General features: G+C 41.8%; 1 protein-coding gene across 1 annotated transcript; it reads right to left on the minus strand.

Annotated features, from left to right (window-relative positions):
* Positions 1–450: 450 nt before the first annotated feature.
* On the minus strand, positions 451–27,670 carry LOC135539601 (thioredoxin reductase 1, cytoplasmic-like). The gene is made up of 16 exons (XM_064965576.1): positions 27,288–27,670; positions 27,021–27,081; positions 23,362–23,471; positions 22,256–22,363; positions 21,666–21,738; positions 16,348–16,470; positions 15,943–16,085; positions 15,371–15,486; positions 12,005–12,230; positions 11,395–11,487; positions 11,059–11,135; positions 4,807–4,963; positions 4,331–4,438; positions 2,769–2,864; positions 2,273–2,407; positions 451–1,722 (listed from the first exon to the last, which is right to left on the minus strand). The coding sequence occupies exons 1-16, from the start codon at positions 27,402–27,404 to the stop codon at positions 1,660–1,662; spliced, it is 1,806 nt and encodes a 601-aa protein (XP_064821648.1). The 5' UTR covers positions 27,405–27,670; the 3' UTR covers positions 451–1,659.

Below are 27,670 nucleotides of genomic sequence, written 5' to 3' on the forward strand. Positions count from 1 at the left end.
TTACAGGTTCAATAATATAGGTTGAAGAACAATTGCCTTGACAAAAAGCCAACATATCTTTCCCTTTACCAATACACTTGTACTAATAATCATTTTTGATATGCAAGTAATGTCCCAGCTCCAATGCCAGTCACACTTGGCAAGATGACACAAGAGGATCACAGTGTAGGCTACATTGCTGGCCCTTTCCAGTAAGAAGGAAACTACAACACAGACTGAAGACTATACACCCGACTGCATATCTTTGCAGGTTGCTAAGGAAACCTAATCACCCCACGTCCTTCAGTACTTTCCTGTAAACCTGACATTCTTGCATGCACAAGATTTCACCATCAACCACTAACCCCACGTAGGCAACCACACGGAACAGGCCGCTTCATGATAGAAGCAAAAAAACAAAAACAGATATCTTCAATTTCACTTTGAGACAGCAAAGGAACAGCCAAGATGGAAGCTTGCATGTTGACATAACTTTTATTTGTCTACAAAAGATAAATCTACAAAGGTGATACCAGTGAAGCAGTAATTTATACAATTTGTCCGGTGTCACTGCTGAACAACAGTGGTCAGATAGGACAGTATTTTAAGAGTAAATAAATTCCTCTACCAGATTACATCTTAAATACACAAATAACGCAGAGGCAAACGAAACAGCAAACTGATACAAAGAAGCATTTGTTTAATTCTCCACTGTAAACTTGAGATGTATTTATTTTTAACATTCAGTACAATTCGAGGTGTATGTATTCATTCCTTGGAAGTCCTAACAGAAAGTGTTTCCTGAAGCAGCAGAGCTTTGAATGTCGGAGGCTTTCTCTTGACTTCTGTCACTTTTTTGGGTAACACTTTGGTAAAAATTGGAACTGGGAGGCATCTTTAATCTAAGGCTAACGACCTTGATGTGGAGAAAGGTCGATACCATGAGAAAAGCAGCTTAAAAACAAACATATACTTTGCCCCCCCCCCACATTAATTAACCTCAATGATTTTTTTCTTCGTCATACAAGATATTTGATAGTACACTTCTGCCAAGAATGTTGATGGCTTGACAGAAGAGACGTGATGACAAAAGTAACAATATCTTATGTGAGTGTATGCATGCGTGTGTAAAATGGGTTTAAGTTGGGGAGTTGGACGAAGGGTTCGGTTCACCCCATGTGCCTTTGGACACAGAGGGACATCGGTCCTAGCCCACCGCAGCGACTGGGTTAAGGGCCAGGACGTCAAACAGCACTCACACATCCCTAGAGGGGTGGTGCACCTCTGAGCAAAACACACAAGTGGCACCTTGTAAAAGCAGCAGAGTAACCCCGCTGTCTAGTAGGCTATCCCATAGATCGTAACTCACCTCCTCTCATTATCTCACCTTGTATGTCCACGCTACAGGCCACCTCCGTGCATCTTTTGGCTCAATCTTTCAGACAGTGAGACATATTTCCCCATCCACCTCTATTCCCAAAATGAGTGGTTTTATTCATTCAGACACTGTTACCCTGGTTTCTAATCACCTCATTGTTTTTTCCTGAGAAGAGATTGGTCTTGGATGTAGAATTTGAGTGGCGGCCAGGTTGGCACAGAGATACAAGGTGAGAGGGAGGGCGAGATGGAGATATCTAAGATGAAGAACGGGACAGCCTGCTAAACGAGCAGGGTTTAACCTCAGCAGCCCGCCTGAGTGATGTCACCGCCCGAGCTCTTGGTCACCTCCATGGTGGTGAAGATCTGGAAGAGAAGAAGCAGAACGACCGTTGTTCTCTGTGGTGTGGTGCTGCGGCTCGTTCACAAATGTAAAAACTGGGCAAAAGCAACCGATTAAAGCTACAACCATAGAGATAGTATTTTGTAGCAAGTGTATCTGTGATAACATTAGCCTTGAACGTAATGGCAATAGTAACCTGTGGCACTAACTGTCAGCTGTTGCATTAGTTAGTTTTCCAGCCTTTAGCTAACAATTACATTCTTGATTTGATAGGTTCTAAGGTCGAATAACCTGTTGTGGCTCACTGCCAGATCGACTCAGGCAAATCAGAAAACACTCGGCAAATTACTTTTTTTGCACCGTGGAGGGACTTACATGTTAGACATAAAAAACAACAACATGTGAAGTATATCAAAAGCAGTCATAGAAGTGATTCATGGGAAAGATGGAGATGGATAGAGGGCGCACATCCTATATCTACACCCGATCCAAGGAGGAAAGAAAACGGGGGCAAAAATGGGCGAACAAGTCGAATGAAAACGCGGCCTGCTGCTGGTGTGCGATCAGTCTTACCTCAGCGCAGGTGGGGTGGATGCCGATGGTGTTGTCCAGCTGCTCTTTAGTCAGGCCGCACTTCATGGCCGCGCCATAGCCCTGCGTCACCTCGCCTGCGTTGGGCCCCAGGTAGTGGAACCCGATTACACGGTCCTGCAGAGAGAGTGATGGTACTGATAGATCAAGTGTATAGGTAATCTACTAGTTTGTTATGTTAGCCAGACCCTGCATATCGGAACTTGCATTCTTCTTCAATATGGCTATTGAATTCGACATGCGTGTCCACTGTTATTCTAGAACAGCTTTCAGAAACATGGTGTCAAAAGTGACAAATTGTTCACATAGCTTCTTGACCAGAGACAAGGGTGGAAGATTTTTGTTCCTCCAACAAAATCATTTTTCGGGTTTCCTGTAAGTTTTCAATGTGAGAATATTTTAACTCTACACAGCAAGTGACACTTGCAGTGTCCATGAATCAAACAGGTAGTCAGGTGAGTTAGGAGAGGGTTCCTACATTGTCCAGTTTATTGCAGATGATCTTGGAGTAGCACTTGTTGTTGTCTCTGTTGGGGACAGTGAACTCCAGAGGCCAGAAGAGACTGTGGTACACCTACACAGTTAAGGACACACATTAAATACACACACGTACAGAAAGGGAAGAATAACTTGCATTAAAAGTGTCATGCATGTATGTTTCTAGAGTGTGGTGTTATAACTAGGCCCTGTGTTCTGTTCAAGCGTGTGACATGTTTATTTTATTGAACCATTATTTTTTTTTAAATGTAATTCAAACTGTCACCTTTTCTTTTTATGCCAGATGGTCCAGCACCATCCTCAGACAATACCTTTCATTTAATGGGCAATTCTCATGTCTGGATAAGGCTTAAAATACAGGATCAAATCCTGCTAGGTCACATGATTGCACAAAACACAGGGCCCCATTTATAACAGTATTACCGGTATTGAACTTGACCTTTGTTTTTTTTGTCATTCTAACAGCATGTTACAGTACGGTGTCAGCAGTGGGATCCATTTCAACACAAAATGTAAAAAGTTCTTTATTGCAGAAACACTACAACATTGACCTGTGATACGTTAGCCGCATAATTAATATATATATAAATATATATGATAGTATTATACAGTCAGTGGACATTTTATAAGGTACCCCCATTGCTTCCAGAACAGGAATTTCAGGACATGGAAATGTTGCTCAATTGGTATCAAGGGACCTGTGCCAGGAAAACATTCCCCACAACATGACACCACAGCCACAATACATTTGACGCCAGGCAGGATGGGGCTATGGACTCATGCTGCTTATGCCAAATCGTGACTCAGCCATTAGTATGACGGAACCAGGATTCGTCGGACCAGGTAAAGTTTGTCCACATCTCAATTGTCCAGTGTTGGTGATGGCATGACCACTGGAGCCACTTCTTGGTTTTAGCTGACAGCGGTGGAACCCGGTGTGGGTGTCTGCCGCCAATAGACCATTCGTGACAAGGATCGACGGAGTTGTGTGGTCCGAGATTCCGTTCTGCACACCACTACTGCTCCATTACTTGCCTGTTTGTGGCCCACCCGTTAGCTTGCACAATTCTTGCCGTTCTCCTTCGACCTCTTATCAATGTGTTGTTTTCTCCCACAGGATGTTGTTGTTTGTCACGCTCCTGTGCGTGAAAAGCCCAGGACACGCCTGTTTCTGAGATACTGTAACCGGTGCGCGTGACAACGCTCCAAGTCGCTTAGGTCACTAGTTTTGCCCATTCTAACATTCAATCGAACAGTAACTGAATGAGTCACTCTGTAGGAGCGAACCATTTGTGAACGGGGTGGTGTACCTAATAAACTGACCACTGAGTGTATATGATCGGTATCACCGTTTAATAGCTGGCAAGTCAATATCCACATTTAAATTGGTATGCTACAATGCATATTGGAGATTGGGAGCAGAGCCTAAATGTCAGTCGATTTTGGTCTATAATATTCAGTGCAAGGAAGTGTGTGATGTGGCTGTGGTACCACTAGGCTGGAAGTGGGCTCTGTGTGAGTGTGTGTTGCGTCAGCAGCTACCTCCAAGTTGTCTTGGCCGTACAGCTCAATAGCTTTCTCCTCAGAATGCCCACAGGCGCCATACTCCAGAGGGGTGAACACAGTGGTGGGAACGTTTACGTAGTCACACTGCACACAACAACATTCAACCGCAGTTAATAATAAACAACAAGACATGACAATTTACAGTCTTTACCAGGTGGAGTCACATTGGAGGTTCACCAGACAGAATATACTACAGTGTGACGAAGCTAGGGAACATTTTTACATGGTTTCTTCTCGTTTTTACATTTTAGGTGGAGAGCAAAGGCCCCACCATATAACATCAACGAGGGCCAACATTAAGATTTGAACTTGAAAGCAACACAAGCCAATCTTATTAAAAGCAGAGGGACAACAGAGAGAAGAGTCACTCACTGACAAACTGCCATGGTCTATCAATAGAAAAGCATGTTAACTCCCAAGGGGTGAATCGAGGCCCGCTGTCCAATAATTACCTTGAGCGAGGCTCCCGCGTACAGCCGGCGTGCCAGCAGCTTTCCGGCCTGGATGGCAACGGGTGTCAGCTCCCACTTGCCCTCCAGGATGTCCCCGATGGCGTAGATGTGCGGCACGTTGGTCTGTTCCTCGTCGTTCACCGGAACCTTACCGTTCCTGGGGGAGGAAGAGTGGAAGCTTAGCTAGGGTAAAATGACTGGTGACTCCCATTTGACTATTATAGATCCCCACAGAGCCACAAGTTGCAGATCCCTGGTCAAGACTTATTACACATACATGTATAAGAACAGTTTGCAGAACACATACGCACCAATCTATTTGAACTTTGTTATCCAGTGGACGGATTGAAAAATGTTTAGGGCATCATAGGAACTCATTGGAGAACAGAGTAAAGTGAAAGGTCCAATAAGTACAGAATTTGGTCAATAAATCCCACTTGACAATTAAGTGGAATACAAACAAAGTAAATATTTTATCATTCCCAACGTGCATTCTACATTAAGCTAAGACTATTCGGTGAAAATGTTCGCAAATGAAAGAATCAGATCTTGCGACAGACATTCTCAGTGTGATGTGAAAGAATTATGTAATGAGACCATAGGATGTTGACAAAAGAGTGGTTGTGTGTTTCCCGGTTGAGAAATATCTATGTAAAGAACACCACTGTTCCGCTGTTCCGTGATTGAGGGTAAACCAATAAGAGGGTGTTCGGGTCACACTTTTTAATGGTGCATTATTTAAGTAAAGAAAATACCATATACAGTGCATTCGGAAAGAATTCAGACCTTGACTTTTTCCACATTATGTTACGTTACAGCCTTATTCTAAAATTGATTACATTTACTCCCCCCCCCCCCCCCAATCTACACACAATACCCCATAATGACAAAGCAAAAATAAGTTTAGAAATGTGTGCAACTGTATAAAAATAAAATATCACATTTAGATAACTAGTCAGACCCTTTACTCAGTACTTTGTTGAAGCACCTTTGGCAGCGATTACAGCCTTGTGTATTCTTGGGTATGAGTTTACAAGCTTGGCACACCTAAACTCAGCAAAAAAAAAAAAAGAGAAACCTCACACGGTCAACGGTGTTAATTTTCAGCAAACTTAAAGTATTTAAATATTTGCATGAACAGAACAAGATTCAACAACTGAGACAAACTGAATAAGTTCCACTGACATGTGACTAACAGAAATGGAATACTGTGTCCCTGAACAAAGGGGGGGGGGGGATTAAAATCAAAAGTCACAGTATCTGGTGTGGCCACCAGCTGCATTAACCTCTAGCGACGAGCAATCCCGTATCCGGGAGCGTAATCACAACCTCAAGCTCATTCCCATAATGCAACATTTCCTATTCATGAAAATCGCAAATGAAAATAAATAAATATATTCAAACACAAGCTTAGCCTTTTGTTAACAACACTCATCTCAGATTTTCAAAATATGCTTTTCAACCAAAGCTACACAAGCATGTGTGTAAGTGTATTGATAGCCTAGCATAGCATTAAGCAGGCAACATTTTCACAAAAACAACAAAAGCATTCAAATAAAATCATTTACCTTTGAAGAACTTCGGATGTTTTCAATGACGAGACTCTTAGTTAGATAGCAAATGTTCATTTTTTCCAAAAAGATTATTTGTGTAGACGAAATAGCTCTGTTTTGTTCATCACATTTGGCTAAGAAAAAGACCGGAAAATGCCATCACAACGCCAAACTTTTTTCCAAATTAGCTCCATAATATCGACAGAAACATGGCAAACGTTGTTTAGAATCAATCCTCAAGGTGTTTTTCACATATCTTCTCGATAATCTATCAGTGGTGGCAGTTGGCTTCTCATCAGAAGCAAACGGAAAAATACTGCAGCTTGAGATTACGCAATAATTGCAACGGAGGACACCAAGCGACCACCTGGTAGATGTAGTCTCTTATGGTCAATCTTCCGATGATATTCCTACAAATACATCACAATGCTGTAGACACCTTGGGGAAAACGTAAGCTGACTCCTAGCTCCTTCACAGCCATATAAGGAGTCATTGGCATGAGGCGGTTTCAAAATGTGGCACTTCCTGGTGGATTTTTATCTGGGTTTCGCCTGTAACATTCTGTTCTGTTGCACTCACAGACAATATTTTTGCAGTTTTGGAGTCAGAGTGTTTTCTTTCCGAAGCTGTCAATTATATGCATAGTCGAGCATCTTTTCGTGACAAAATATCTAGTTTAAAACAGGAACGTTTTTCATCCAAAAATTAAAATAGCGACCCCTATATCCAACTGGTTAATTGAATGATTAGAATATTCCGCCCTGAAACAATTGTATGGAATTGATTAGAATGTATAAAATCATAATTTCACAGGTGCATGTTCATTAATTTTTTTGTTTTTTTGTGGTTGAGAAATTAACATTCAATTCCTGCAGTCAGCCAAGTCATGCCAATTGCACGCTCTTTCAACTTGAGGTGGCATTGTGTTGAGGTGGCATGGCATCTGTGGTATTGTGTTGTGTGACAAAACGGCCTTTTAATGGCCTTTTATTGTCCCCAGCAAAAGGTGCACCTGTGTAATTGATCATGCTGTTGAATTAGATTATCTTGGCAAAGGGCAAATGCTCAGTAACCGCTATGTAAAAATACACATGTAAACTACTAGTCTGGTTGATACCAAACGCAAAGTCCACCTGACTTGGGTCGCTTTAGCCAGCCTGGTAAGCTACACTCATGTAGTGTAACCGAGAGGCCGAACCTGGTGCACCTTAAGCTGTGTGTCAGTCAGCCCCATGTTAAAGAGATTCTCCGTTACGTTTGTATAATTGTTTTGCCAGTAGTTCTGAAAGGAGCACTCACGAGCCAAAAGTGGTCACCGAAATCTGTGTGCTACGTCACATATGTGCATCTTGTCATTGCTCTCTCTCGCTCTGCTGTGTGTACGCATCGGTCTAGTTCTCACTCAAATGGTGAGGTGCTGAACCTCATTGGCTGGAACATGAATTGCTAGGGGGCTGGCCCACGTGGGGGAAAATGTAAGGAAAATGGCACTGCACAGCTTCCAGTAAACAGTCACTTTCAAACTACGGATTTCTTAGCTAATTGAGGTAAAACAGTCATTCTTCTCATAGATTATGCATGTATGAACTACACATTCATGTCCTTAAATGCTGCTCGGGACCAGGTCATATGACTGAGGCATATGACTGACTAAGGCACACTCACTCCAAAGCCTGGCTCATGCGCTTGCTTAATCCCGTTGGCTGAGAGAGCACTCTGTAGGGCTGACCCATTCATAACCAAACTGCATGTTAGAAACCCCATGAAAACACTTCTTCCTCAATCAATCCGGTTAACAATATTTTCAAAGCTTGAGATTTTTTAGATACCGTTACGTCCCAATGTAACAGCACAAGGGGGTTTCTCTCCTTATAAAGCACAAACACAAAAACTCTTATCCCCACAAAACCCCTCCCGTTCAGTTCTCTCATACACACACGCATCTGGTGAGGCAATAGTGCTGAATCACCATGACTGTAGAGAGCCTTAAAGGTACAGGCGTGTGCACACACACCCTTGTCTGCGTCTCATTGGTGACAGTCGCGAGGGTGCATGAATGAAATGAGAGAATAGAAGAAAAATAAAAGGAAAGTTAACTTGTATTTTTTGCCTAAAATGACATACCCAAATCTAACTGCCTGTAGCTCAGCCCCTGAATCATATGTATATTCTTGGTACCATTTGAAAGGAAACACTGAAATTTGTGGAAATGTGAAAGGAATGTAGGAGAATATAACAATAGATCTGGTAGAAGAAAATACAGACAAAAAACAACCAGTTGTTTTTTACCACCATCTTTGAAATGCAACAGAAAGGTCCCTACATCTAGCCATCACTCTGGTTGTAATTGCGATGTTGTCCACAAGATGGCAGTGTATGTGCAAAGTTTCAGACGGATAATTTGAAGTATGAGCAAACTACATGACATTTAGTGTGAAGTCACCCAGGTACATTTGGGCAAATTGTGAAGGAGACATTTACATTCAAATTACATTTGTCTGCAAGAATATCGACTAATCTGTATACCTGGGCTTTGATTTAGCTTTTCCAGTATTAGTAGCCATATTATAAGTTAAACATTTGCAAAACACCCAGTTTTCATAACTCTCCATACTCTTAAATATTTGTCCAAAAGGAAAGGCTTGACGTCGCATAAGGTTAGCAGCAACATTTTGCGACAGATACTGGGTTTCCGCATACTCCCGTAAAGCCACGCTCATTGGCTATCTAGCTAGCTTTGTTTGACCCCGATTGGTGCTTATTTTCCAAAGTTAAAGTCAATCATGTGAAGACCGCCCGCGTCATCGGCGTGCCATGAAGGTGTTGCTCTCTGAACAAATTTGGTGTCCTATAGGATATGCTACACTCCTAATAATATAGTGAAGTCTGGTTACGTTCTAGGATCTCTGAGGAATACATCGAAATGTGATTTGACTGGTTGAAACAAAGTTTAGGGTTAGATTTTCACCGATTCCTTTCTTCGCAAATTTAATGAATTGAAATACAAAATTGATCGTGCATGCTTATATGGACATTTGTAGGAAATGAAAAATACATTAACAAAACACTTGTTATCTCTGGGACCCTACGGATAAATTCTCTTCCCCATACTGTTTATATTTATATACTTTTATGCTCTTTTGCACACCAATATCTCTACCTGTACATGACCATCTGATCATTTATCACTCCAGTGTTAATCTGCAAAATTGTAATTATTCAACTACCTCCTCATGCCTTTTGCAGACAATGTATATAGACTATTTTTCCTACTGTGTTATTGACTTGTTAATTGTTTACTCCATGTGTAACTCCGTGTTGTCTGTTCACACTGCTATGCTTTATATCTTGGCCAGGTCGCAGTTGCAAATGAGAACTTGTTCTCAACTAGCCTACCTGGTTAAATAAAGGTGAAATAAAAAAAACATTATTGAAATCTTGTTCTGATTTAAGTACACATTTCACCTTCAGAGGTGAATTGATCAAACCTAACGTGGTGAAAAAAGTTTTTGTTGGGAGCTCAACTAATAGCATGGCATTTTTTTCCAGTAATAGTTACTGTAAATTGGACAGTGCAGTTGATCCCGGATCCGGGATCGTGAATAAAGCCTCAGGCTCATTAGCATAACGCAACGTTAACGATTTCTGAAAATCGCAAATAAAATGAAAATAATGCACCTACTCTCAAGCTTAGCCTTTTCTTAACAACACTGTCATCTCAGATTTTCAAAATATGCTTTTGAACCATAGCAATTCACTAATTTGTGTAAGAGTATGCTAAGCTAGCTTAGCATTTTGAGTAGCATTTAGCACGCAACATTTTCACAAAAACCAGATAACCAAATAAATAAAATCATTTACCTTTGAAGAGCTTCGGATGTTTTCAATGAGGAGACTCTCAGTTACATAGCAAATGTGCAGTTTTTCCTGAAAGCGTCTTTGTGTAGGAGAAATCGCTCCGTTTTGTACATGACATTTGGCTACCGAAACGAACCGAAAATTCAGTCACCAACAACGTCAAACATTTTCCGAATTAACTCCATAATATCGACCGAAACATGGCAAACGTTGTTTGGAATCAATCCTCAAGGTGTTTTTTCACATATCTCTTGATTGATATATCGTTCGTGGAAGCCTGCTTTCTTCTCTGAATTCCATGGAAAAATACTTGCAGCTGAGTTTTGCGCACCAATTTCGGCGCAGGACACCGGGCGGACACCTGGTAAATGTGGTCTCTTATGGTCAATCTTCCAATGATATGCCTACAAATACGTCACAATGCTGCAGACACCTTGGGGAAACGACAGAAAGGGCAGACTCACTCCTCTCGCATTCACAGCCATATAAGGAGACAATGAAAAACGGAGCTTCAAATCCTGCTCATTTCCTGGATGCCGTTTCATCTTGGTTTTGCCTGTAGCTCACGTTCTAGGGCACGCACAGAAAATATCTTTGCAGTTCTGGAAACGTCAGAGTGTTTTCTTTCCAAAGCTACCAATTATATGCATAGTCGAGCATCTTTTTGTGACAAAATATTGCGCTTAAAACGGGAACGTCTTTTTATCCAAAAACGATATAGCGCCCCTAGAGTTTCAAGAGGTTAACATGAATTTAAACTTTCTGCGATCGTGACACACGACGCTGGATGATTTACAACTGTTCTGTCTGAAGGGACACCTATCCCTAAGTTAAACTTACTTGGGGTTGACTTTGACTCCGGCTTGATCCAGGCCGATCTTGCCTGTACACGCGTCACGCCCCACGGCTATCAACACCTGAGGGAGGACAAGGAAGTCACCGGGTTAAAGGGACCATTCACCCAAAAAATAAAGCCCGTCATCCCTACAGAGCAAGAATGACTCAATTTTGCTGGATTATAGTGAAGGCTCAAAGACTGACAATCATGCAGAGTTTGATAATGCCTAATGCAATATGTTAAAGTACTTTGTTTGCAGATTTAAGTAACAGTATTGGTTTCATTTCACAGATTTACTTTGGCTATTGGGGGTTAAGGGGACTTTAATGCGTACGTACAGTGTTGTATTCTCCCTCGATGGTCTCGTCACTCTCCGTGCTCTTGGCTGTCACCTTCAGCCTCCCAGGAGTGCCTGCCTCCAGCTCCTCCACCTGACATATAAAATTCATTGTATGGGGGGAAAAAATGTATCTAGCTACAAAATTCTCTATAATACTATAATTGCCAAGGCCGGGTGAACTGAAGGCATCTTTCACTCTGAAAGATCGTGGTTTTTAATTTAGTTCACCTACAGAGACTGACATCCATGAACTTTAGACTTAATCTGATGACAGGACTCTTCCGATAAATAGCAAAATATTACACAACTTCCTTGATGACAGAACAATTTAGCCCAGGAATTTCCGAACCATAAAAAGGCCATAAAGAAAGCTCTGAACAGCTGAGTAAAGATACAAAGGGTGTAGTAGTAGTACCTGAGTTCACATACTATTGAAATAATTTCAAATACTAGCCGTGCATGATTCAGCTTAACTGTTGCAATGGGAACCAATAGAAAGTCCCATGAGTGCAAACTTGACCCAGGCTAAGGCAACATTCATAGTATTTGAAAGACTTCAAACACTATTTCAACCCAGGTCTAGTAGTAGATAACTCACATTGGCTCACCTTGACTGGGACGTACTTCCGGAGGAACTTGACACCATGCTCTTCCATGTGTTCCCCGGCGCGGTTGGCCATGTCCTGGTCGAAGCCCCTCAGCAAGATGGAGCGTACCATGACCGTCACGTCCAGGCCCAGGCCCGCAAGGAAACCCCCGCACTCCAGTGCCACGTAGGATGCCCCGATCACCAGGGTCTTGCCGGGGCAGTGGGGGAGCGAGAACAGGTCATCGCTGCAGCATAGACACCCACAGAAAGGGGAAGATCAGCCATAGTAGGGTGCACTTCCGTTCTTAAACCCATAATGCACTTAATGTATAAAAACGCCACAATTCACCCAGTCTTTCTGCGATTAGTATGCGAAATAACTGGAATGTCAGATTCATTCACTAGACCAGTGATCACCAACCAGTCAATCTCGATTGCCTGGTTGATCTTCAAGGCATTCCTAGTCGATTGCCAAACATTTCTGTAGAAATTCCAACGATAAAGCCTTGTGCTCCGATTTGTTTAAAATTTGTCTCACGCAGTTTGTGGTAGGTTCACTTGATTCAGCTGCCCTCCGTGCCAGGTAAGCGAATTGTTCCCATTTAGAACCATTTCATTTGTCTCAAGGTATAAAACCTGGCCGACCCGGAGGGCTAAATCAAGTGCACCTATTGCTGGCCAAATCGGATTAGGACATCTCAAAAATCACTGTGCCTGCAGCTTCTACGGCAAAGTTTGATACTAAGTGACATGTTAGAACCTTTAAAACTATGATCAGAGAGAGAGAGAGACTGTCAAGGAAGGCAGAAAAGAGCTGCTGTTTTTATGAGTGATTTCATGTTTTAAAAAGTTAATAAAACACTGTACAAACCATAAAACGTGCTTCTCCCGATTTACATTCTCCCAACCAACCAACCAGCACTGCAGCTGGAATGAATATGTAGCCAATCGATAGGCTTGCATTTTTATTTTTAGGGGCTCGTTGTTTCCGTTTTAATATCAAGGAATATTTAACTTTCTCTGGCCATAGAAACAACATGAATTTGTGCAGGAGGTAGAAATAATACAGATGGAAGACTGACCACTCTCTAATCAGTCTCACCGGAGGAAGGGAGAGAGCAGGGACTACGAGAGGCAGACCCTCCGCTGCCCTCTCCTTCCATTCGTTGAGACTAACAATCAGAAAAATCCAGTAACCTTTTTCAAGAATGCTCAGCTTACAACTGATCTATTTAGCTCAAGTTTTGAAATATAATATGGTCTGAGAAGAACAATATTGGCAGACCAAGCATGGCCAATATGACTTGATAATATATTAGGCCGACTGCACAAACCTCACTCTTACAGAGCAGTTTATATTCGGTTAATGTTGCATAGGCTTACATTTTATGAGTCATGCATAAAAAATAAATAAAAAACATTGAGTGGTGGAGTGGTAGACCTTGGCTTGGATTTTGACCCCGAAAGTGACCTTGAATCAGAAAAGGTTGGTGACCACTGCATTAGACATAATAACTTACTTTAACCATTAAACTCCCAAACCATAAACGGAAAAAAGTCAGGCTAAAGACTGGTTATGTAGTCTGAAATGGGTCGGTGTGAACTTTGACACCAGTAGACAAGAATGTCCTCTGAAAATGTATTCAGTCACAAAACAACTAGGCATACAAGTTGCTTTAAAGGGTACAGAGATGGATACCAGGGTCTGTCCCTATGACATGTAGGTTAGCAAAAGACCACCAACACAAAGAGGTTCAGCTTCTAGACAACCTGTGTTTAGACAGGTGGGAGATTATAGCCTTATTAAATGAATGACCTGAGATACAAGACCTCCTGTGGTGAGAATTAGATATTTTAGCTCACCTGGGGAAGGTGTGTGTGTGTGTGTGTGTTCCAGTGCACAAGCTTAGTGGCAATGTTCCAGATCCCTTATGTCCATCCACATTTCTCTATGCTTTTTCTGACTGAAGGGGGGGGGGGATTACCAGAACTTGTCCAATGAGAAACTTCAGTTTCTAATGCCGATGGAAATAGTTCTACTACAGTGTACACTAATGAAACCACCTGCAGTGTGTTTATACAGTGCATTCAGAAAGTAGTCAGACCCTTTGGCTTATTCCACATTTTGTTACGTTACAGCCTTATTCTAAAACTGATTAAATTATTTCCCCCCTCAATCTACACACAATACCCCATAATGGCAAAGCAAAAACAGGTTTAGAAATGTTTGCAAATTTACCAAAAAACGTAAAACAGAAATACCTTATTTACATAAGTCTTCAGACCTTTTGCTATGAGACCTGAAATTGAGGTCAGGTGCATCTACATAAGGTCCCACAGTTGACAGTGCACGTCCGAGCAAAAACCAAGCCATGAGGTCAAAGGAATTGTCCGTAGCGCACCGTGTAAGGATTGTGTCGAGGCACAGATCTAGGGAAGTTCCCAAGAACACTGTGGCCTCCACCAATCTTAAAATGGAAGAAGTTTGGAACCACCAAGACTCCAAACTGAGCAATCGGGGGAGTAGGGCCTTGGTCAGGGAGGTGACCAAGAACCCAATGGTCACTGACAGAGCTCCAGAGTTCCTCTGTGGAAAGTACAGACATCCTTGATGAGAACCTCCTCCAGAGCTCTCAGGACCTAAGACCGGGGTGATGGTTCACCTTCCAACAGGACAATGACCCTAAACACACAGCCAAGACAACTCAGGATTGGCTTCAGGACAAGTCTCTGAATGTCCTTGAGCGGCCCAGCCAGAGCCTGGACTTCAACCAGATCGAATATCTCTGGAGAGACCTGAAAAAAAGCTGTGCAGCGACACTCCCCATCCAACCTGACAGAGCTTGAGAGAATATGCAGAGAGGAATGGGAGAAACTCCCCAAATACAGGTGTGCCAAGCTTGTAGCGTCATACCCAAGATGACTCGAGGCTGTAATCTCTGCCTAAGGTGCGTCAACAAAGTACTGAGTAAAAGGGTCTGAATACTTTTGCAAAATATATATATTTTTTTATGTTTTTGCTTTGTCATTATGGGGTATTGTGTGTAGATTGATGGGGGGGGGGGGTGGAATAGAATAAGGCAAACTGGAGAGTGTCAAGGGGTCTGCATACTTTCTGAATACACTATCTTGTTGTGTTGATTGAATAATGAGGGCTTTCCACTGGCTGGACAGCAGTCAAATTGGATTGTGAGTTAAATAATGGGCACATTACTCTGTCCAGGTGTTGCTGATGCATGCCAGATCTGGATAGGTATTTTACATATCAGCAACCCACATCATATGTTATAGCAATCTGGTGCCCGACGGCACAGTCAATGACATGGTACACAACCATTGGTTGATGCATGCAACGTCTGAGCAATTGGGGAGGGGGTGGTCTCACCTGGTGATGCAGTACTCTTTGTCTCCGGGGATGCCCAGGTAACGCGGTCTCTCGCCCGTCGCCAGGATAAACTTAGCTGCTGTGTGGAAGGTCTCCTTTCCTCGCTTGTTGGTCGCCTGAGGGGAAGTAGGGTGTCAAACGCTCTCTTACACACTGAAAGAATAGTCGTTTTAAGTCATCCAGTGTATCCCAGTCTGTTGCGTCAATACTACAGTATGGTTTAAATTAATCGATGCATCAATTCAAGGGTGTGGTTTGAAAGCGTCCACAAGGGGAACATTAGCTGCTGAACTAAGTGTTGTGAGTTTGTATGGAGTCATTACATATCTTTGGGGTTTGTTTACGATAAGCCAAGGAACTAACACAGTTTCTATCCAGTTTCAGAATACATTGTGCTGAGCATCTAAAAAAAAAAATTAATCAATTTCAACCTTTAGAAGACAATCAATTCAGTATGAAAATGTAAGGCAGTAAATTAAGTATGAAAATGTAAGGCAAGTCAATTCAAAATTAAAACGCATCAGAAAATAACCATGGTTAGACATTTGCTTATAAATTTATAGGGTGCCAACCTTGATTTTGTGTGGCTCGATGAACTCTGCGTAGGAGTTGACGTAGTTGACGTTTTTGTCGCGCAGTGCCACCCGGTAGCCCCAGTTCAACGAGCCAATGTAGTTGTTCACTGCAGTCTTCATCGTCTCCCAGTTGTGCTTCACTGGAAACCAGACCAGAATGACAAAGTCAACAAGTGTCTTTAAAAAATAGTGTATTTAGTAATTTATTACCCTTACTGAAAAAGTACTCAGCTGGAAGTATTACATTTTGACCTCTTCATTATATGTTGAATGTTTTCAAAGAAAACAAAGTGTACTCTTACACCTCATGTTTCAAATATCCTTAGAAGCATACAACTTTGGATGAGGTGGCTAATACAGACACTGCAACCTAACTAGACACAGTAACCTAACAGACGCTACCTGTCTCCTCAGGCACCTCCCAGCCAAACTTGCGGGCGTCCTGCACGGACGTCCCGAGCAGGGCTGTCTGGTGCATCAGCTTCTTGGGGATGCAGCCCACGTTCACGCACGTGCCACCCAGGCCTGTTCAGGGACACGTACAGAATCACACATTTGGAGATTTCATTTAGATCCCATTGAAACACGCAGACATGTTGCAACTGAAAACAGCGGTATTCTGCTAGCTATTTTGACTTATGCGTCGGTGGCCCTGCAGCAGTTTCTGTAAGATTGTATGTCTGAAACAACAACAAAAACAACTGCAAGTTAGGTTGGACACAAACACACTCGTAATATAGTAAAACTATCTTCAATGTAATGACTTGAGACGTTGGGTATAAGATGAAAGCTTATAGTTCTTGTTCACGCTGCATTTCACAACTTTAGACAGTTCAAAACAATAAAGAAAGTTGTTAGTGCAAGCCAGGCTAATCACTTGTCACTTGTTTATAACTGGAGCATTCTCATCACTTCCTGTCGCAAATCCATTCTGGTACTTGCAGTCAATAGCGTAATCCAAAACAGATAGTTCTCAATCTCCATCACATGAAATGTAATACAATTACTCTTGTACATATGTAAATAACTGTAAATAATCAATTAATTAACTGTAAAACTTAACTCCGTAACCCATTCAAGTTACCACAATCCCCCAATAAATAACTGTTCACCTAAATCGACTGAATAGGTCTCAACAATGTCCCCGAGGTAGCACAAACTGAACATGACCTAACTCGGCCATCTCTGCCTGGAAAAGGTTACTTGATCTTCCCTAGTTTCCAGGTCTGTCTGGGTGTAATCTTCTCCGATGAGTGCAAAGGTCACCCACTTGTAGTGTGGTGGGCTGTGTGCTGACTAAGTCCAGCAAGTAGTCTCTTCGTCAGCTGTTCCAGAAGCTGGTCACAAGTCTCTGCCTGTACTTACATCTGCATGTCTTTTCCTACCTTGTTGAGCATCATTCGGAAATAGCTTGGGCGCCAGGAAGTGGGCTGGTGTCAGGAGTTGTGGTTCAATCACTTCATTGTACTTGGAAGGTCAGAGGCCTAGAGATTAGGATTGCTTCAACCCGTCAGGACTATGCACATTACATTTACATTTTTGTAATTTAGCAGGCGCTCTTGTCCAGAGCAATTTATAGTAGTGAGTGCATTTTCATATTTTGTGTGTACATTTCGAGAGTGAAGCTCTCGAGCACTTCAGGCATGTTTTGACTGATCTGACGAGTCTCACAGAATCTGCCCCACCAGGCTGCTCACTTGCCGATAATGATGCTCCAGGCAATGCCTCTTTCTGAGAAGAACTCCAAGAGTTGGGAGATATTTATTGATTTCTACAGATCTTTCAAGTCCTGACCACCTCCCTTGAACGTTTCTGCATTGTCAGAATGAGTTACTCTGCATAACCTAACATGAAATGTCTTTTGACTGACCTGAGATCAGATCCAAATCTATTGCTCTGGGAACAGCACAAGTGAACAGCGCAATGTAGGACTTCACAGAACCATTTGCTTTCACATAAAACGATCCAGCAAGATCCACATCTGTGGTGAGGATTCAGTTATTCTGTCTTTTGGTAAAAGCACAGTGTCCTGCTGTCCGGCCTTTGCTTTGAATCTCTTGCAGATTATGCATCTAGCCATGGTGCTCTTGACTAGCAGGCAAGATCCAGTATCTTTGACTTGCACTAGAGTGACTGATATTCCAGAATGCATCACCTTCTCATGATAGTACTACATCAGCATTTTTGAGTATCTGGGTTTGCTGGGCAGAACCCATGGGTGCTGCTCTCTGAATGGCATGTTGGACTGTTGCATTCATCCTCCTACATTGAGTAGTTCTTCCTTGTCCAGGAACAGTTTGTTGTTTGATTTCAGTCATTGTTTAGGTTTTTTCCTGCATTCAGCAGTTTGATCTCCTGACTGAAACGCGTGTTAATTTGAGCCAGTACTTTTCTGCTTCAAACAGTTTGCCAGCAGTCAGTTCACCTTGTGTCTGTATGAACATTGCCTGTGAATTGCTATATCCAGGTAGTCACTGAACACTCCTTTCAGTTTGCTGTACCCATCGAGCTCCAACAATGGCTCAGTGATGTCTGTGTTGTTTACAGTGACCTAGTGACTGGACTTAAGTTCTGTGATCACCTCTTCCGGGACCTTATTAGCTTCCTCTGACTGATCACTAGGTCCGTTCCACCACAGCTGGTTCTAATGTTTTGAACAGTTTGCCCTCCTTAGGGAGATCGGCTGGATTTGTTTTCCCTTCATTGTGTGACCAGGACTCTCGGTTGGTCAAGGACTGGATCTCAGTCACTGTTTGCGACAAACGGTTTCCATTTTTGAGCTGAACTGCAAAGCCAATGCAGCACAATCATCGAGTCAATCCACACTCTGATCTGTGTTTGTACCATTTTTCAGTGTGGTCAGATTGGAGCGAGACTAGCAAAAAAAATCACAGCTCCAGCGTCATTTTCTGGAGAGGGGCCATCCTGGACTTGTTTCGCTGTTTTGTGTTACACCTTACAGGTAAGATACTGCACTGTAAGCCTTTTCTCTTGTCACAGAACATGTCTAGTTTCAGGGTGTGGTTTTTCCTGAGGCTGCATGTCTATTCTGTACCACCTTGGTATGGCAAGATGGTGTAGTTCTGAACACATTCTAGTGTCAAATCCGGTGGTCACTCATTTGACCCATGTCAGTCCCACATTTCCTGTAACACACACTTGACCCTGGTAAAGGGGGTCGGGAAGCCAATAGGGTCGAAGATGCATGCAAAACCCTTCTCTTTGCGTTCTCCTTTTGCTTTAGAATGTACAGTAGTGGTCTGAGGTCAAACAAAGTAATCGGTTTCTTGTTTCTACACTAAGCCTAACATTTTCAGCACTGCTCCGTGTCCCTGCCACCAACGTGTGGTCAGTTGTTGTACTCTCCTCCCATTTTGTTTTGAGCTCAGTAGAGTCATCCACTTGCAGAGGTCCATGCCTGCAGTCGATACAACTGCAAAGCAAATGCTCACAGAGTAAGCCTCTAACATTGCGTGAACTTGATATTAAGTAATCTACATCGAGTCACTCTTTGTCCCTCTACAACTCCTGGTTGTTCTGTTTTGTTTCAGGTGCTTCCTGATTGTAGCTGCAAGCAAGAATGGACTTGGGGAAGCTCCAAATACCACTCATCATCAGCACACAGCTCCTCTTAATTTTCTCCATTTGGTGACCCACAGGACTTTCACGGAGTCGCTGTCTCTCAGCTAGGGATATCTGCAGAAAGGCTTTCTTGATGTCTGCCATGCGATCTGCGATCTCGTGCAGTCTGAACTGTAGTCGTCTCAGGTTCTAGTCATTTGTTTTCATGGTAACTCCACATGGTATCGTCCATCACTGGTGCCTACACCTACCAAAAGTAAAGCAACTAGCATCTCTGTTAGTCTCTCCACTTTGCTGGATACTATCTGCCAGTATTAGTCTGCTCCTATCAGGACAGAGTTCAGGATCATCACCTCATGTAAAGTCTGCGAGCAGCAGTCCTTTCCTCTTGAGCTCATGTTGAATCTGCTCACCAAACTTTCCTCAAGGCTGTGCATCTTTTATTAATAATACTTGTTCACGTAAAAGTGTAACACATTAGATCATACCAAACAATAAAATAACATTGCTAGCACAAGCCAGGCTAATCACTTGGCAGTAATTGGTATTCTCATTCTTTCATTTCCAGTCAATAGCGTAATCCAATACTAACCAACGATACAGAAAAAAATGCACACATATATTTAAGTCGGAAGTTTACATACACATTAAACTGATTTTAAATGTATTTGGCTTTCATAATTCCCGACATTTAATCATAGTAAAAATTCCCTGCCTTGGGTCTTTAAGAATGTGAAATGTCAGAATAATATTAGAGAGAATGATTTCATTCAGCTTTATTTTTTTCATCACATTCCCAGTGGGTCAGAAGTTCACATACACTCAATTAGTATTTGGTAGCATTGCCATTAAATTGTTCAACTTGGGTCAAACGTTCTGGGTAGCCTTCCACAAGCTTCCCACAATAAGTTGGGTGAAGCTTGGCCCAATCCTCCTGACAGAGCTGGTGTTTATACTTGCATACTATTGTCTGTACAGATGAATGTTGGACTTTCAGGCATATGGAAATTGCTCCCAAAGATGAACCAGACTTGTGGAGGTCTACAAAAATGTTTTCAGAGGTCTTGGCTGATTTCTTTAGATTTTTCCCATGATGTCAAGCAAAAAAGCACTGAGTTTGAAGGTAGACCTTGAAATACATAGACAGGTACACCTCCAATTGACTCAAATGATGTCAATTAGCCTATCAGAAGCTTCTAAAGCCATGGCATCATTTTCTTGAATTTTCCAAGCCATTTACAGGCAGTCAACTTAGTCTATGCACACTTCTGACCCACTGGAATTGTGATAGATTATTTCATTTATAATTCACTGTCTAAACAATTGTTGGAAAAATTACATGTGTCATGCACAAAGTAGATGTCGTAACAGACTTGCCAAAACTATAGTTTGCTTAACAAGAAATTTGTGGAGTGGTTGAAAAACTAGTTTTAATGACTCCAACCTAAATGTATGTAAACTTCCGACTTCAACTGTACATGCATACCAGTATGTGGACACCCCTTTAAATGAGTGGATTCGGGCTAATTCAGCATTTAGTTCCAGTGAAGGGAAATCTTAACCCTAAAGCCTACAATGACATTGGGTCTTCAACTTTGTGGCAACAGTAAGGGGAAGGTCCTTTCCTTTTTCAGCATGACAATGTCCCCAATGCACAAAGTGAGGTCCCTACAGAAATGGTTTGTCGAAATCGGTGAGGAATAACTTGAGCCTTGACCTCAATCCCATCGAACAGCTATGGGATGAATTGGAAAGCCGATTGAGAACCAGGCCTAACCACCCAACTCTCTAATGCTCATGGCTGACTGGAAGCAAGTCCTTGCAGCAATGTTCCAACATCTAGTAGAAAGCCTTCCCAGAAGAGTGGAGGCTGTTATAGCAGCAAAAGGGGGAACCAACCTCATTAAACGCCTATGACTTTGGAATGAGATGTTCGACGAGCAGGTGTCCACATACTTAGTCATGTCGTGTAGTTCTCAATCACATAAAAGTAATAAAATTCCCATTGCACATCAATAAACTCTTTAAACAATCTGAATGAATTCACTGTAAACATGAACTCGGTAACCCCTTAAAGTTCATACAAGGTTAGCTGAAGAATGACACGTAAAGGAGTACGCCAGGGAAGCCCGACTCACCCCAGGAGTTCCCTTTCGGCGTGGGCACCACATAGTCCAACACCATCACCTTCTTGCCCAGAGTGGCTGCCTCCTATCCCATGAGAAGCACAAGAGGGCAGATGTCCATTTAGACAACTTGATTAAAAGGTACTCAGCAATACTCAGAAAATAAACAGCATAGAGGGTAAATTTCTGCAACGAAGAGCGTTGAAGCTCGAGGCTCAACTTCAACTGTTTTGGTGCCCTGGCTACCATTCAGATGAACAGGGCGAAGCGAACACGTGCAGATACTGTGTGAGAGCGAGGTCTTGCATCTCGCTCATCTCAATATCTGCGGTGCTGCTCGTGGCAACTTCATTTCGCAGAGTCTGAAAACATTACTAGAAGTCAAAGCTCATTAGAGAAGAAGGTTTGAGGGAAACCTTGGATCCTCTCCTCCAATACGTTTTGAGAGGAATTTAGGAAACAAGGACAGAGGAAGCAAGGATTGGACAGCTAGTAATGCTTTCAGACACAGCCCATGATAGACTAGAGCCTTCCTTCAAGGGCCGCAACACTTAAAGTGTAGTTATGCTTGGTATGAGATGCACTCTCTGGGAGGCTCTCACCTTTGAGCAGGCCAGGCCTCCCGATCCGCCTCCGATGACGATGAGGTCGTACTCGTAGACCTCATTCTCCCCGCACAGTAGCTTTTGCAAGATGCCATCTTTGTGGGCCTGAAGAGGATGACAGGTGGTCAGCTACCATTGCAAGAACAACATTAACCCAACAAAATCTTAAAAAGGGGAAAAAAACTAATGTAATGCAGTAAGGACACCCAACATGCTGATTTATGATCCAGAAAAAAAAGGTGTTATTCAAAAAATGTGCATTGCTGTGAGGTTATTCTACATTCAATAGCGATGCCATTCATGCCGGAGAGGGCGTTCTTCGTGCCACATAAAATGCCTTTGACAGAACTAAACCAGCATTTCCAAGATAAGGGCAGGAGACAGAACACATGTACATTTTAAGGATAAAAATACATTATACACTGAAGGAGAATGTGTTGGTGGCTTCAAGTAAAACATAAGCTATTGTGTCATGCTGGTAAAGTGCCACCTTATGCTACGCATGAAAAGACAAAAACAGAGTTTCATAAGCTAATTGCAGCTCAGTGTAGAGTGAAGAGGATACTAGAGTTGGGTGTTCTTAAGTAGCCATTTTCATGTAAATAGAAGTTTGGCAGTGGCATCAGGCTTTTATAACCCCACTTGACCCAAATAGATCCACTCAACCCTTGTTTCTGGCAAATGGACAAAAGACACTCGTCAGTAATATTACAATGCAATTAAAGCCTGCAGGTGGGCATAATTTACCACATGCTAAAATGCAAGGGGAACCTATGACATCAAATGTAAATGTCATTTTTTTTCTCCTCCAAAACCTAACATTTTAGCAGAAGTTTGAGTTATGGGTCCTGTGTGGCACAGTTGGTACAGCATGGCGCTTGCAACGCCAGGGTTGTGGGTTAAATTCCCAATGGGAACAAATATGGGGGGGGATGAAAATTCATACATTCACTACTTTAAGGTCACTCTAGACAAGAGCATCTGCTAAATGACTAAAATGTAAATCAAAAGAGGATAATTCCAAAAGTTGGTGGCATTTGCAAAAACACCAGTGAAATGACAATGAAGTTGTTCTTGAAATCTTACGCTACAACGATCCATACCTGCATTGTTTTGTCACAGCCGCCAATGTGGGTTTTGTTGACGAAGACATTGGGGACAGTTTTCTGCCTGGTCATCTCAAGCAGAAGTTCTTGATAGTTTGATCCATCATCTAGACAACAGTTAAGAGATGTTAGCAGAGTAGCAGCTAAATGTATATGAAATTAACCATTCATATCTCTGACATGTACACTAGGGTCATTATAAGTCAGATTCATACAAACTAGAGGTCGACCGACTATGATTTTTCAACTACCGATACCGATTATTGGAGGACCAACAAAGCCGATAACGATTAATCTGACATTTTTTTATTTTTTATTTATTTGTAATAAATGACAATTACACCAATACTGAATTAACACTTATTTTAACTTAACATTAAACATCAATAAAATCAATTTAGCCTCAAATAAATAATGAAACATGTTCAATTTGGTTTAAATAATGCAAAAAGAAAGTGTTGGAGAAGAAAGTAATATGTGCCAATATGTGCCATGTAAAAAAGCTAACGTTTAAGTTCCTTGCTCAGAACAAGGGACTTCAATATTCCAAGGTAAGAGGTTTTAGGTTGTAGTTAATATAGTATTTATAGGACTATTTCTCTCTATACCATTTGTATTTCATTAACCTTTGACTATTGGATGTTCTTATAGGCACTATAGTATTTCCAGTGTAACAGTACAGCTTCCGTCCCCCTCCTTGCCCCTACCTGGGCTCGAACCAGGAACACATCGACAACAGCCACACTTGAAGCATCATTACCCATCGCTCCACAAAAGCCGTGGCCCTTGCAGCGCAAGGGGAATAACTACTCCAAATCTAAAAGCGAGTGACGTTTGAAACAGTATTAGCGCACACACAGCTAACTAGCTAGCCATTTCACATTGGTTACACCAGCCATTAGGCTGATAGGCTTGAAGTCATAAACAGCTCTGTTTTTGCGAAGAGCTGCTGGCAAAACGCACAAAAGTGCTGTTTGAATGAATGATTACGGGCCTGCTGCTGCTCAGTCAGACTGCCCTATCAAATCAGACTTAATTACAACATAATAACACACAGAAATACGAGCCTTTGGTCATTAATATGGTCGAATCCGGAAACTGTCATTTCAAAAACAAAACATAATTTTTTCAGTGAAATACAGAACCGTTCGGTATGTTATCTAACGGATGGCATCCCTAAGTCTAAATATTATTGTTACATTGCACAACCTTCAATGTTATGTCACAATTACGTTAAATTCTTGCAAATTAGTTCGCAATGAGCCAGGCAGCCCAAACGGTTGCATATACCCTGACTCTGCGTGCAATGAACACAAGACAAATGACACAAGTTCACCTGGCTAACATTGCCTGCTAAACTGGATTAGTAGTTATAACTAGTGATTATGATTGATTGTTTTTTTATAAGATAAGTTTAATGCTAGCTAGCAATTTACCTTGACTTCTACTGCATTTGCGTAACAGGCAGGCTACTCGTGGAGTGCAATGGTTAGAGCGTTGGTCTAGTTAACTGTACGGGTGCAAGATTGGATCCCCTGAGCTGACAAGGTGAAAATCTGTCGTTCTGCCCCTGAACAAGGTAGTTAACCCACCGTTCCCAGGCCGTCATTGAAAATAAGAATGTGTTCTTAACTGACTTGCCTAGTTAAATAAAAGGTATTAAATATATATTTTTTAAATCGGAAATTGGAGTCCAAAAATACAGATTTCCGATTGTTATGAAAACTTGAAATCGGCCCCAATTAAAAATCGGCCATTCCGGTTAAATCAGTCGACCTCTAATACAAACAGTACATGTATACACATTACAGGTGTCCCTGACAAAAAAAACTACTTGCAACACTGTATCAACTATGAACTTGCAACATTTAAAAAAATATTCTGGGTCCTCAGTTTCCTGTGCCAGTGAGCTCAGGACAGACCCAGCTGTAAGCTATTTGCGCAAGGGATAAAAAGAAAACAGGTAGGCCTATTTTATGACATTTCCAATGGATCAGAATGACATTTTTCCTTTTCACACCGAGTGGTTAACGAAAGGGAGAGAGCTGATAAGATTTGTCAAATACATTGCGGATGTGTTGTCTGTTTTTACATCATTGAGCATGACAACGTTTGCTTGCTGTTTGAGGTGAAGACAATATTACTTTGAGAAGCTCTATGGAGGATTAGTGGCGATGCGTTAATTCAATCGGAAATACTATCAAATACCCAAATGGGCACATTTATATGCCTATATTTGTGCGCAGGCCAGGTAGCCTATTGGCCTAATCAGGTGCGCGTCCTAACGCAACATTGACAGGAGCACTCCAAACAAGAGACAATTAATAAATTGACAAAATTCACAAATGGGCGCTCTGCAAACAACATTCCACTCAATGAGAGTGGTACAAGACTGGAATAATAATATATTGAATGCATTAACAGAAATTAGCAAAACAAACATTGTAGATTAGAAATAATAGGAATTAACAGTAAATGTACTAATGGTGAAATGTAATGGAGAACTGTTTGAGACTGACTGTCAAATGCAAACAATTCACACAAATGAACTTATGAAACAATGAATGTGCACAAATTGGCAGGAGAGAGTGCATTCTGGAGAGGGGTGCATTGGGCATCTTAGCCACTCCCCCCTTCTTGGACTTCGCCATCCCCGTGGTCTACGCAATCGATTAGTACACAGATCGTCGTCGAATAAGACTGGTGCCCCGTGTGGTATGAAAAATATATACACATTTGCTTCTGCTCGATTAAAACAAATCTAGCTCGACCAACAGCCTATCGAACAAACAATCGGCCAGTCGACTAATTGGGGTCAGCAGTAAACGTAAAACATACAACTTGAATTCTAAGCGCTGACAGTGGGTTCTGTCTGATGCAAATGTACTTTGGGTCTGTTCTGCAAACAAAACCGTTTAAATACACTGCATAATTCAGTACTGGCAATCTTTTCTAAGTGCATTTTCCAGAGCAATTTATGTAGTGCCCAGTGTGTATTTACCAGAACAGCTGTGACCGGTGAGAGATAAAATGGCCAAGCATCCAGAGGAGAGAAAGAGATTGAGGGAGTGACTCAGCACATTTTGTGGTGGCCCTAACAAACATTGACAGTGTGTTCTGTGGTAAAACATTAACATATTGACTATGCAAGTAAAAACAATGTTAATTTTATTAAAGGGCACCCATTAGCCTTTTTTTTTAAAACCTTCTGATCAACCATTAACAAGTGAGAAATATGAGATAAAGCAATAAGGAACAGCTTTAAGGTGAGTTTGAGGAAACAACCCATTAATAGAATAACAGGTCCTGTACATATTTTTGTGTTTCACCATTCAAAAGACATATTGCAAATGTGTGTATGGTCCATCAACATTTCCCAAGTTAATTTAATTTACTAATTTAGCACTTGATAGTCCACATTGACTGAATGACGAGGCAACTGGTCTAGAGGCATGGATCCTTAGTAGAGTACTACTTAATAGGTGTTGAACTTCCATTGCCAATTCAATGATATCCTAAAACGTATAGCCAACTTTACTGGGTCTAGAAGAATACTGGTCATATAACAAAGATAACTTCATGTCAGACTTTTAAATGCTGTACACCGGCCTTCCAAAAAAGAACCTTGCCACCACTTCCTGTGAACAATTCCTTACCAATTAGATCCAGCTCCACCACATTGCAATTCACGTTCAGTTCCTTGAACAGATCCTTCACCTGAAAGAAAAACAAATATGCTGCTTGAATCCCGTTTTATCTTCGCTGGATTAACTACCCATCTATATATCTATCTATCTATCCTGCGTGTTACTGTAGTCATTTAACGTTACTTAATTCTGTCAGAAGCTAGCAAGTAACCGGCAACTACTAACTAGCTAGCAAGGTAGGTAGATACAAAGTAAAAACAAATATGTTGGACTTACTTTCACACAAAATGGACAGTGGCTTTTACTGAATACCAACACTTGGTTTGAATCAATAAGCTCCTGTATCCGAGTTTTTAGTTGATTCCTCCCAGTGTCATTGTCGATGGGAGGCATTGTTGGACTATTTTCGCCTGGCTTGCCTCCTGGCAAGCTTGAACGTATGCGAAAAATGGGAAAGAGCGAAACTCCCTCCAACACGCAACACAGCTGTTAAACGGTGACCCAGCAAGTCCGATATCTCAAGTAGTTGTCCTTGCGAATCACAGATCGATAGAAACTACCTTGCTAGCTAGATATAATTCCAACAGGTCAACTGTTGCCCTCATGTCGTTTCAGCACCAGCCCGGTATATCAACCCCGCGAAATGTCTTGCGTAAATT

Source organism: Oncorhynchus masou, chromosome 5, assembly GCF_036934945.1.
Source record: "Oncorhynchus masou masou isolate Uvic2021 chromosome 5, UVic_Omas_1.1, whole genome shotgun sequence".
Taxonomy (NCBI): Eukaryota; Metazoa; Chordata; class Actinopteri; order Salmoniformes; family Salmonidae; genus Oncorhynchus; species Oncorhynchus masou.

Excerpts from the sequence above, each read along its gene's own strand:
- LOC135539601 (XM_064965576.1), bottom strand. The coding sequence starts at position 27,404 with ATGCCTCCCATCGACAATGACACTGGGAGGAATCAACTAAAAACTCGG. Across the intron at positions 4,439-4,806 it reads ACGCGGGAGCCTCGCTCAAG|TGTGACTACGTAAACGTTCC; the intron begins GTAATTATTGGA and ends TGTTGTGTGCAG. Across the intron at positions 2,408-2,768 it reads TCTGCAATAAACTGGACAAT|GACCGTGTAATCGGGTTCCA; the intron begins GTAGGAACCCTC and ends CTCTCTCTGCAG.